Source organism: Pan troglodytes, chromosome X (assembly GCF_028858775.2).
Source record: "Pan troglodytes isolate AG18354 chromosome X, NHGRI_mPanTro3-v2.0_pri, whole genome shotgun sequence".
Taxonomy (NCBI): domain Eukaryota; kingdom Metazoa; phylum Chordata; class Mammalia; order Primates; family Hominidae; genus Pan; species Pan troglodytes.
Genome location: NC_072421.2, coordinates 98,822,259 through 98,834,684, shown reverse-complemented (window position 1 = coordinate 98,834,684; position 12,426 = coordinate 98,822,259). Strand labels below are relative to the sequence as shown.

Below are 12,426 nucleotides of genomic sequence, written 5' to 3'. Positions count from 1 at the left end.
ATGCTATCAGCCTTGGGGCATCCTTCCAGAGTTCTTAGGGTAACTCCTAATAAACTAAGCAAATAAAATCCCAATGCTGTATTGTTAAGGTGAGAAGATTTGCTCCAAATCCCAATGCTATATGGTTAATATGAGATGGAGCGGGTGTGGGGGGGTGGTTAGAGAAGTGATACAAATGGCAGCTCCAATATTTGGGTTGAATTACCATGCTGTAGTGGAACTCACACAAGGATGGAACTTGCCTTGGGCAAGCCCCTGTGGTTCTTTTTTTGTTTTGAGATGGAGTCTTGCTCTGTCGCCCAGGCTGGAGTGCAGTGGTGCGATTTTGGCTCACTGCAACCTCCGCCTCCCGGGTTCAGGTGATTCTCCTGCCTCAGCCTCCCAAGTAGCAAGGATTACAGGCAGCTGCCACCATGCCTGGCTAATTTTTGTATTTTTAGGAGAGACGGGGTTTCACTATGTTGGCCAGGCTGGTCTCGAACTCCTGACCTCAGGTGATCCACCTGCCTTGGCCTCCCAAAGTGCCGGGATTACAGGCGTGAGCCATCACGCCTGCCCGCCCCTACGCTTCTTAGAGCCTCTATTTTCTCATTGTAAATCATGGGTGATAATGCTTACCACCAAGAGGCATCTGGGGGTTTTCTGGAAGTAGCCCAGCTAGCCCCAGGTCTGATCCCAATTGACAAAGTCAGTGCTGCTTTAAGAAATATAATCCTAAGTTCTCCGTGCCACTTTTAGTGCTCCTACTCCAAGTCAAAGTTAAGCCATGGGCAAAGGAGAGGTCATGTATGAGCAGGGCCTGTGAAGTTGGGATGGAGACGGCAGGAATGCTGGGGGAAATGCAAGGGAAAAAGTAGGACTAAGGGAGATAGGCATGTTAAAGGCAAACAAAATGGAGCCCAGATTAGGAGAGAAGTTCGAGGATTGCTTGAAAACCAAGATGATATTTTAAAAAGATTGTTTTTTTCAGAAACCCGTAACTTAAAAGATGAGAATACGGAGAAAGAATGAGGGAAAGAAGTTGAGTGTCAGAGGTGGAAGGTGGGGGAAGAAGCAGAGTTTGAAAAGAAGATAGGCCTTTCCAGATAAAGGCAGGCAGGGGACTGATAGAAAGTACCCTGGGGTCATGCTGGAGAGACAGGCCAGTGAGTGTGGCACATGTGCCACAGCGGGCATCCAGGAGTGGAAGAGGTAGAAGAGCCCTCATACAGCCTCTGTCTGATACTGCAGCCTGAGAACAGTCAGAGCTCTGCTGAGAGGCGGGGTGGTAGGGAAGACAACACAACAGGAAGGGGCAAGGGCAAGCTAGTGTGTTTGCGATGCCCCTCCATCTCCTCTGCTACCACTTCTCAATGTAACCTAGGGGGGCTGCTTCACCACTGCCCTCCAGTCACCGAAAGCTATTGCCGTTCTGACTTTCCACCCCACCCCAACATACACATGCACACATTCACTCTGACACCTCAGAAAGTTTTCCTTTGCTATAGCTCAGTGATTTTGACTTCTGTATGCTACAGACTTGTGCTGTCCAATATGGTATCCACTAGGCACATGTGGTTTTTGAGCACCACATGACTAGCCTGAGTTGAGATGTGCAGTAAGTGTAAAATAAACACTGGATTTCTATAAAGGAACTGCTCTGTGCCCGCATCCTGATGACCTTACACTATCCACATAGGCCACGCAGGCCAGGCTCAACTGCAGGCTGACTCAGGTCCTGGCATAACACCCTGTGATCCTCCCGGAACACAGGAAGACAGGCAGTCTTGTGAGAATTTGCTACAAGAGCGTTTCTCAGTCATCTCCCTATCTTGAGGGAGGTTGCCATGAGACAGCTTGTCACCTGCCTCCCTTGTTCCAGTTAAGTATAGGGCTTTCTGCCTGCTTCCCACTCCAGAGGGTACAGTTGCAGGCCATAAAACTGCTTAGCTGCAGTGTGGCATTGGCTACACAGTACCAGGGGGTCCTACCATTCATGTTGCCTGTCATCTAGCCCCTTTTGTTGCCCTGTTATATTGTTCTGTGGGACGAGGGATGCAGGGAGCTGATACCATTGCTGATCTTGCTTTTTCTGTCTCTATAAGGAATAAACTGTCTGGATCTGTCTGGATCTCGTGTGTGTGTGTGTGTGTGTGTGTGTGTGTGTGTGTGTGTGTTTCCCCCAGCTGAATGTGTCAGCTTGCTTGACATTTCCAAAGACTTGGTTAAAAATATATTTTAAAATCTCATTAATAATTGTTTTATACTATTACATGTTGAAAGGGTAATATTGTGGATATATTGGGTTAATTATTAAAATTAATTCCATCTATTTTTATTTTTGTAATATGGCTGCTATAAAATTTAAAATTACATATGTGGCTTGCATTATTTTATACTGGACAGTGTTGCTATAGTTTGGTGAGAGGCTGAGGCAGGAGAATTGCTTGAATCCAGGAGGCAGAGGTTGCAGTAAGCTGAGATTGCACAACTGCACTGTAGCCTGGGTGACAGAGTGAGACTCCGTCTCAAAAAAAAAAAAAAAAAAGAAAAGAAAACATGGACTGACAGGGTTTTACTTATTGACAGGCTATATATATACATATATATATATATGGGTGGATATATATATAGAGATGGATATATATATATACACACACATACACATGCTATATATATATTACGGATATATATATATATATCCTTAATATAAAAAGAAAAGAAAAAGAAAAAGAGGGACTGACAGGGTTTTACTTATTGACAGGATATATACACACAGGATATATATAGATAGATAGATAGATGGATATATATATATATACATACACATACTATATATATATTACAGATATATACACACACACTATATATATATATATAGTGTGTGTGTGTGTGTATATCCGTAATCTCAGAATAAAAGGTAGACCTTTAAACTGAATAAATATAATTTTATGAAAACTCAATGCATTGTCCTGACTTTTCTTACAATGCTTCAGGCTGGTGAAAAACCCTCAGATTGAGGAGGATGAAATTTAGAAACCATTGCTACATACAGCTCATCTCATAAGGCGCTAACTAGCTAATTTGGGGAGGGTTGGGAGGATGTTGAGAGGTGATTAATCCGGGTAACAGTGGCAGATGAGCCCAATGGGGAGGTCTTTTTGTGTCCCACAGGTGTTGGACTCATCTGGTAGCCTTATGTTTTACAGTACTTCTGTGGCTTCTTGGTCTACCCTCTCTTCCCACCCCCAAATAAGGGAAAGATATGAAATATCAGACTCAGAGAGTATAACCAGAGGAACCAAAGTAAACAAGTACAAATTTATTCTTTTCAAAGCAGAATTCAAGGGAAAGGGGGAAAGCACCACAGTGAGTGGCAATCAAAGTTAACCAATTTGTTCCCAACCCTGTCCCTTTGTCCCCTAGACTTCCATGCCACCCTTGTCACCTCCCCCAAATCCTTTCCCCAATTTTCATCCTGTGACCAGTTCTTGCAGCCAGCAAGCAGCATACCAGACTTCGGTCAGGCCTCAATACTGCCATAGGGGACAGCAAGGGCATTCAGCAGGCCCCCTCTCAAATGTGGCAACTGTGGGAGAAGATGGACTCTGCGAGCTGAGCCCTGGCCTTGAGCCTTTCCTTCTCCCACAGCAATTGGTGTTAAAAGAGTAAGAAGTAGCTAAAGTGTTCCTTGTTCCTACGGGAACCACCCAGCTGAAGAATTAAGTCTCCACAGCCTCAGGACAAGGCCCCCAGTTTTTTTCCCAGAACTGTTCGAGTTAAGGCAGCTACTTTCTTGCTTTTCTGTCATCTATGTGAAGGGAAATTGGATGGGATTTTTGGCCTTGAAATGGTGCCACAGACCATGACTCTGCCACTGAGAATGTGAGTTCAAATGCTGGATATAGAGCCCAAATCTCAAGCACACACATCAGGAAGCACAGATATTCCTTAAAATGAATCTGGAGGGAAAACATCTCCTAGGATTGGCCTCTTCCTGGCCTCAGGGTTTCTCATTTCTGTGTCCTGCCAACCCATTTCCTGGAGCACCAGAAACTCAAACAGATTTCTCTGTAGGGAAATAGTTCCCAACCTTGGACCTTGAAGAAAATGAGCACTTGAAAGTCTTGATTCTAGCCTTTCTAATCTGGAGGGAAGGGCACATGTCCTCACTAGGGAAGCATAGCACAGCCTGATGTCCTCCAGCTAGTCAGCCTTCCGTGACAATGCCCAATCAATGTGAATCCACTCTGCTGTCACTGGAAGCAGAGGTATCCTCGTAATGGCTTTTTGGCCTCTATCAAATTCTGTCAAGAAGAAATCACCTCTCAGTCCTAACTGTTCTCTGATACTACATGACAACAACCCCAGCAAATGCTCACATTCCTTATCATTGATGCTAATCCCACAGTCAGAAGGTTTTCTTTAGGCTATCAATCTAGCAACTCCCTTCACCATCCTTCCAGTGTAGGGCTATAAACTACACAGTGCCATGCACAATACCCTTAGAAGACTAATACACAACAAGATGTCTAACAACATACAACACATTTTGGTAAATCCAACCCCAAGTTGGATTCATAGTACCCAAGGATCCATTTACCTTACTGTGGGAAAATTCCCCACACATACTGCAGTGACTGTCCCTGGACCCTTGAACAATATACTCACCTTAGGCATTAAGGTAAACACAGGACCACAAAATGTCAGTGACCCCTTAGTGAGAATTCAACTCTTGACCTGCCGCTTCAGTCCACCTACAACGCAAATCCTACATAACAAGATCTACATCTTTTCTACCATGCCTGGCCCACTGCAGTTGCCACAGGCCCTCAGCAGCCCAAGAGCTCTCAGGTGGGGTGGGGATAACAGAAAAGATTTTCCAGGACTTTCCTGGTAAAAAATTGCTCCATAACATGTACCCGCCTAAGGCTTAGGCAGGCATATGCCTCCAAGTCCTTGAGCCCTCCGTCCCACATTCCCGCCCACAATCTAGGCTTCTACAAATATGCTCCCACTCTGACTGATGCCCAGGTTCTGTGATTGATGCCTGCCTACCACCTGCTCAACCATCTATCCAGATACCCAGTTCTCCTGCCCAGAGACCTCATGAACACTAAAGCAGATGTTATGCTGTGAAGTCTGACACCCTGGACCTGTGACTTAGTGGTGGAGGAGGCAACCCTAAGCTTCTGGACCCAAGCCGCTGCCCTGCCTCCCCTGCAGCAGATCAAACTAGGTTCCTAGCAGTTCTACCCACTGGCCCACTGCTGGATTATAATACAACACCCCAACCGTCACTCCCTCCTGATTGTGGTGGCAACTGTTGCTTTCTTTAGCCCTGAGTGAGACCATAAGAGCTGGAAGGGACCAGAGAATGTTCTCTGTGTCTTAGCTGGCAAAGGCTAATAAAGGCCTGTTTGTCCTTTTCTGCATGGGGTGGGCAGAGCTTGGGTTTGCTCTATTTTGGCACCTGAACCATTTAGGGGAGCCCAGGAAAATTCACCCAAGGCCCAGGTCTCAAGGGAACAAGATTTGGAATGAGTGAAGAGAACAGTGACTCTTCCTGTTAGATTCTCTGTGACCACAGGTTTCTGTTGCTTTGGTCTTGAGGACAGCCCACTCCAAACATCAATGGAGAGAGATATCCTAGGGGAGCAGCCAGGATACATCTATCTTTCCAACCAGAGGCTGGGGCTAACAAAGAGCAAGGCAGAACATTAATACTTCAAGAGGTATTAGAATTTAATGTGTGAGTGAGGCCAGGAGAGCACTGATGTACAGTAGATATGTAGAATAGATATGTATGTATATAAACTTAGGCAAATGAAGTCAACTGCAGGGCTCTAGGTTATAAAGCTCCTCTTGGGAGAAAGCTGCCTAAGTGGGCTCTGAATCTATTCAACATTCCCAAGCCCACTCCCCCACCCCTACTATCTATTCTGAACAGTTTCTGGATAAAGAGATCATGGTATATGTCGCCTAGGAAGAGCTAGTTCAGTTTGAGGATTGGATTCACCTTCCAGAGTTAGAAATAACAATTTTAGGCACAGGAAGGCCTTGCTGTTGTTGTCTGGGTGGAAAGTGGCCAGCTTCCTGATTTGTGGCCTGTGGCTCCTATGGAGGGGCCACTACACACGGTGGCCAGTTGCAAATGCCTTATGATTAGCTGGGGACAATCAGCCACCTCACCTGATTCAGCCTGAGAGCTAGAAGGGTCACAGCCTGGAAGGGTGTTGGATGGCAGTCATACTACTCCAGACTTGAGGTGGGCTTCCTCTTCCTCACCCAAGGAAAGCAACACTCCCTTGCTCAGCAAGCTGCCACTGTGTCCTCAGGTCTGTGAGGACAGACTCAGAGGAGCAAAGGGTGGCTTCAGCCGGGTTTCCAGAGCAACTCGCAACTCAGTGGGTCTCTCAAAATGCTGAGGACTTTAAGAAATAGGAAGATGTGGGGCAAAAAAAAAAAAAATCTAAACCCATAAGTATGGATTTAATGCTTCCAAATATAACGTAGAAGAACCAGAATGAACTGTTCTCCCCTTAAGGAAGGTCTGTCAGGGACTGAGGCTAAAGAAAATGAAGATATTTGAGGAGAAACCAATACCTAGGTAGCATTAGGATGGCTAGCAATCTGTCCTGGAGCTGAAGTAATAGAACACACACTGCCCAGACTTTTTCAGGGGCACTTGGGGTGGGGAAGGTGTCTCGGGGATACCCTTTTGCCTTCCTGAGTTGCGCCAGAAAGTAGGGGTAAACCCTGTGGATTCATAATGCTGGATGGAACCTTGGGGGTAATTAGGCTTCTCTCTCTCCATAATTCCACGGAGAAGGAAGAGGGGCCAACATGTACCGCTTAGCTCTGCAAGGCAGCTTCTCTGCTCCCCATCTGAATGGCCAAGTGATATTTGCCTGGGTTGCAACAGAAAGGTACTTAAAGGGCTGACCTCGAACTTGAAGATTAAAGGGAACATTTCTAGGGTCAGAAGAATCATGCCTCCCCTTTCCCCATCACTGCCCGCATGCACCTCACATACCACCAGATCCCTGCTGCTGCCCAGAGCCCAAATAATACTAGTTGAGGAATGTGGGGCCAGTGGAAACTGGAAAGGTTGGGTGAAGGCTGAGGAAAGGCTTTGACCGGAACCAGGAGAGGACTATGAACTATAGGATGGGGATCTGGCTCCATCAAGAGGCCAGCAGGGTGTTGGCAGTCACATCAGAACTTCGCACACTGGGGAAGGCATGACGGAGTTTCTCCATGATGTCCTCCAAGCACAGGCTGACATCCTGGCTCTTTGACCCCACATCATCTGGGTTAAAAAACAGAGATTTGAGAAGAGAACTAGAGACTCCTTTATGAGGCCAAGGGGCCAGATAGAATTCTGCCAGCTGAAGGGCAGACCTGCCCACAGCATTTGCATCTTCCCAGCACAATGCCTAATACATAGGTTGTGCTCAATGTACATTTATTTGTGGAATAAGCATATGAATTAATCAATCAGTAAACCAATCATCCCTGACCCTAAGCACAAAACCAAGAGGAGAAACCAGTCCCAGCCCCGCAAAGCCTTGGGCAGGAAATCGAGGGCAGGACAAAGCCATGGAGAAAGGGGCTGGGAAGGGCCAGGGGAACTCACCTGCAGCCTCGGTATCTGGAGTAGTCTGTCCCTTCTCCCGGGGGTGACTGCCTTCTGACTGCTGTGGAGAGGAAGCTAGGGACGAGCCTGCAGAGCCACTGCCATCTGATTCGGTGGGTGGCTAGCAAGAGGTAAGGCATGACTTAAGTGGATTTGCCTTCCTGACCTTACTTTGACAGACTCCTGAGCTTAGAAGGGACCTGAGAGACTTCATACCATCCCTTTACCCTTAGACTTTAAGAAGCTTTTGGTATTACCTAAAACAGTGGCTTCCACTTTTAGGAAACTTCTTAGAATATTGAATTACCCATTACCTTCTTCCTTTAACAACATGTGTCAAAGGCTCCCAGTTCTTATAAGAATGGCATTGTACGCTGGGCGCGGTGGCTCACGCCTGTAATCCCAGCACTTTGGGAGGCTGACGCAGGCGGATCACCTGAGGTCAGGAGTTCAAGACCAGCCTAACCAACATGGAGAAACCCCGTCTCCACTAAAAATACAAAATTAGCCGGGCATGGTGGCCCATGCCTGTAATCCCAGCTACTTGGGAGGCTGAGGCAGGAGAATCGCTTGAACCTGGGAGGCGGAGGTTGCAGTGAGCTGAGATCAAGCCATTACACTCCAGCCTGGGCAACAAGAGCCAAACTCTGTCTTGAAAATTAGTTAATTAATTAATTAATTAATTAAAGAATGGCATTGTACCTAAAGGTCTCTTGCTGTCATTTCAGCTATAATTAAGCTATTTAGAACACAATTCTCTCTGGAAATGTAGAGTTTCACACCTGATCCTTGGTTCATGACATAGCATATGTTAGAAACCTCCAGGAATCCATAGAGGCCATTCCTTGGAGGATCTGGGGAAGAGGCAGAAGAGTGGTATTTTCCATTACATATAATGACAATAATAGGTAACATTTATGAAGTGTGTACTAAATTCCTGGCATCATGCTAAATTCCATAAATGCATTATCTCCTTTCATGTTTCACCACAATTCTATGAAGTTGGTACTGTTACCATCTCTGTTGTACAGATGAGGAAACTGGGGCTTAGAGAGGTTAACTAACTGTCCAAACACCCCACAGTCAATTGGCAGAGCCACATGCAAACCCAGAGCTGCCTGACTCCAGAGCTTTACCACAGCATACACATTGCCTCTCAGAGATGAAAGGTGCAAAAAGTAACAAGAAACACCCTTAGATAGCACTAATCTTTCTCTTGCCAAACTTGTCCCAACCCACTTCTTTCTAGCAAATACCATACTAGCAAAATCAATGTTTTAGATGATTTTTGAAGTTTGTTCTTTTAGTATGGGATTCCAATGGGTTGTGAAGAAATAAGCCCTCAGAAGTCTTCTCTCTGCCCCAGGCCCCACAGTGGCTGGAGAGTGACACACAGGGTGGCATGGAAGGTAGGTGGAAGAGAGTTGGCTGAAGATGTGACCATACCAGTCTCTTCTTTCCCCCGCCCCCCCACCAACCGCAGGCCCAGTTCTCTTCAGGAAGTTACCTGACAGCCACTGCCAAGGAGCTCTCTCTTGTATCTTCTTTGCCACAGCCCTCAGCTCCCCAGCCCTTCCCCTGGGCTCAGAGGCCACCCTGGCTCTTTTCCTGTCTCCATCCTCACCTGCAGGAGAAGCTCCCTCAGACGCTGCAGCTGGGACTCTAGCTGCTTGTTGTGATCTTCGAGGATCTGCATGCGCGTCTCCAGGCGACTCTTATGTTGCCGAAGGATACGGGCCTCGGCCAGAAGCTCCTCATTGCGGTGGTCTGGTGCTGCCTCGGTGGAGCCGTCAGCCAGACTGGGTGCCTCAGCTGCCTCCTCATGCTGCCACTTCAGGCGCCTCAGCTCTCCCTGGAGAATCCTGCCATGGAGAGAGACACCAAGACCTATGGCTCTAACAGGGCTCTGACTGTCCAGGTTTCAGATGTCCCCTCAGGCCTAGGTGTGAACAATCCCTGTGCTCTTCCACCCCACCTCACCCCCACCCCCACCCCCACCCCCAGCTGTGCTCTTGCTTGAATGGCCACATCCACTTCCTCTCCAGCACGTATGTCATTTACTCTGCCATCCTGAGACCTCAGAGCAGAGAAAGTTGACATTTTGCGTAAGAAATGTCTCAGGGCTTTGATGTGCTGCTTTAGGGATTAATTCTGACCTTAAAATCAGGCAGAAACACAGTCTGCAAATAAAGGAGGCATTAGGGCCACTGACTCACCTACTCCATTTTTAGATGTTTAGATTCCAAGGGAAAACATAACATAAACAAGAGACCACCTGTCTTGCCTCTTCTCTCCACAATCCTCCTCTTTGGCCCACTTTGAACACCCATGCTGGGTCATCAAAAAAACAAATTCCAAACAGGTGGCCTACTTTTGGGGATATCACTTTTGGCTTTGTTCGTTTTTTCTTTATTTGCAACAGAACAGTCACTCTCAGCCCAGTGTTTCCCAGGGCCTGCAGACTGCTGCTCAAAGGCAGTGTTTCTCAAATGATTCATGGCAAAAATCCAGGTGTTTTTTTTTTTCACTCTGTTATGGACCAGTATGTGGTCCCAATGCACATGACTAGTACATAGCTCACACCACGTAATTCATCACACAAGTTCAACAACACTCAAACTGGTCTCTACCCTATTCAACGAGATGAGCCTACTAATTTGGTGCTTGAATATCATAGCAATGTCAAATTGCTATAAAAGTTTCTAAAAGCTTACTCTCTTTTTTTTTTTTTTTTTTTTTTTATCTTGCCTTGGACTGGTCACAAACTGGTCACAAACTGGCCCTGGTCTGCTCTCCAAACTCTGAGTAGCACTGTTCTAAAGACTTACTACTCCAAGTGTGGTCTGTGGAACAGCAGTATGGGCATCCACTGGGAGCTAGTGAGAAACGCAGAAACTCAGGCCCCACCCAGACCTGTGACTTAGAATTTGTATTTTACCAAGCTTCCCAAGTGACTATCTTATGCACTACTGTTTGCAAAGCACTGCTCTAAGGGGTACTACGAATTCTACTTCATGCCCCATAAGTGGCTTGGACCCTCCTTAGGTACCTGCTGCCACCTTTACTTTATGGAAAGTCATGTCTTCCCTGTATTCTTCTTCACCATCCCTATTCCAGACCTCCAACGCTCTATGTAGTGTCATTGTCCTCTGGAATACTTTTACTAGGTGATACACATTTCTTTCCACTTCCAACATTGAAAGGTCTCTGAGGGCAGGAACATGTCATACCCTCTCCTGTTTTCTCTATGCATTCTCTCTGCTTGCATCTTGTGTGTTCTTGGAAAAATTTGGGTTACATTAAAAGGATTCAGGCCAGGCACAGTGGCTCATGCCTGTAATCCCAGCACTTTGGGAAGCCGGGGTGAGCAGATCACTTGAGGTCAGGAGTTCAAGACCAGCCTGGCCAACATGGTGAAACCCCGTCTCTACTAAAAATACCAAAAAAAAAAAAAAATTAGCCAGGCATGGTGGTGCATGCCTGTAGTCCCAGCTACTCGGGAGGCTAAGGCATGAGAATCGTTTGAACTCAGGAGCCAGAGGTTGCAGTGAGCCGAGATCACGACACTGCACTCCAGCCTGGGCAACAGAGTGAGACTCTGTCTCAAAAAAAAAAAAAAATTTAAAAGTTTTCAAATAATTATTATAATAGCTAGCATTTATTGAACCCTTACTATAAGCCAGGCACTGAGCCAAACACATTATATGCCTGATCTCATTTGGTCTTCACAAGTGACCCTAGGAGGCAGGTTTGATGATCATCATCCCCGTTTTACAGATAAGGAAATAGAGGATTACAGAATATAAGTAACTTGCTCAAGGTCAGACAGCTAGGATGTAGAAGTGCCTGGACTTAAATTCAAGCTGTCTGCCTCAAGAACCCACACAGATTTCTGCTATCATCACACCCACCGGTTCTCATCTTCCAAGTGGGCCAGGATCTTCTGTAGCTCCCCTTTGCTTTCTGTGGCCACACTGCATGGAGCCTGCTGTCCAAAGGCTGGCTCCCGGTCTGTGATGGGGCTGGAGTGCCGCAGCAGGTACTGGTCCTCGTCTCTGCATGGGTGTGGGGAAAGCAGAGTAGGTGACCAGTTGTTGAACAGAGAAACAACTCAGCTCTCAGCTCAGGCCCCAGGAAATGCATGCTGGAGGATTCACTTCTAAGTCACATCGAGAGGGAAAGGACATATACTGAGGCTTGAGAGGGATGAAAGTGTTCAAAGGAGGCAGAGGCTGTGGTTGGGGGTATTGAGAGAGTGTTTTCAGGATGCAGGTATCTGGGTTCTACTTACAGCCCACCCCCCTCCCCGGGAAACAATGAGCAAATCATTTCCCTTTCTGTGCTGTTCCCCCACTCTACCCTCCTTTGTTTCCTCTTCCTCTAGAGGGATCTGGGTCCCAGTCAGGGCAGATTGATCCATGTAGCCAGAAGCTCCTAGGACCTCTGAGCAGGGTGGGGACCTCCCTAGAGACACAAGGCCCCTTCTCTGGGCTGTCATACCAGGCAGTTCCCTTGGCTATAGTTCAGCCAAGTCCCTGATGTCTCCCAGGGTTAGTGTAGCACTAGATAGGGCTTTGGCATCTTGAGCACAAGATAATGGCTCCTTTCTGCAACTTCAGATGAGGGAGGGCATATTCTTCGTTCCTCAAAGTTGTGTATAGAAGGATGGGATCTTGCAACAGGAAGGGACTTGGAAAGATGGCAGAGAGCTAGTACATCACTCATTTCCCAGGTTGATTGATAGAGGGAAGACTGCCTTTCTTACTGAACACTGTGCCCAGAAAGCAGCCTTCCTTCCTTAGGGAGCT

At 46.8% G+C, this 12,426-nt stretch overlaps 1 protein-coding gene across 9 annotated transcripts in view; it reads right to left on the bottom strand.

Annotated features, from left to right (window-relative positions):
• Window positions 1-12,426, bottom strand: part of DRP2 (dystrophin related protein 2) — a 93,275-nt gene that overhangs the window by 6,644 nt on the left and 74,205 nt on the right. For 7 of the 9 annotated variants that reach the window (XM_063804526.1, XM_054676561.2, XM_016943606.4 and 4 more), the window contains 4 exons: window positions 11,530-11,673; window positions 9,243-9,480; window positions 7,619-7,739; window positions 3,281-7,291 (listed from right to left, as the gene is read on the bottom strand). In XM_063804526.1, the coding sequence (XP_063660596.1) occupies window positions 7,167-7,291; window positions 7,619-7,739; window positions 9,243-9,480; window positions 11,530-11,673 (628 nt within the window). In that variant the 3' untranslated portion in view covers window positions 3,281-7,166. Of the gene's footprint in view, window positions 1-3,280; window positions 7,292-7,618; window positions 7,740-9,242; window positions 9,481-11,529; window positions 11,674-12,426 lie in introns of those variants that run through there. The other 2 variants (XM_063804527.1, XM_063804529.1) reach the window with 2 other exon arrangements.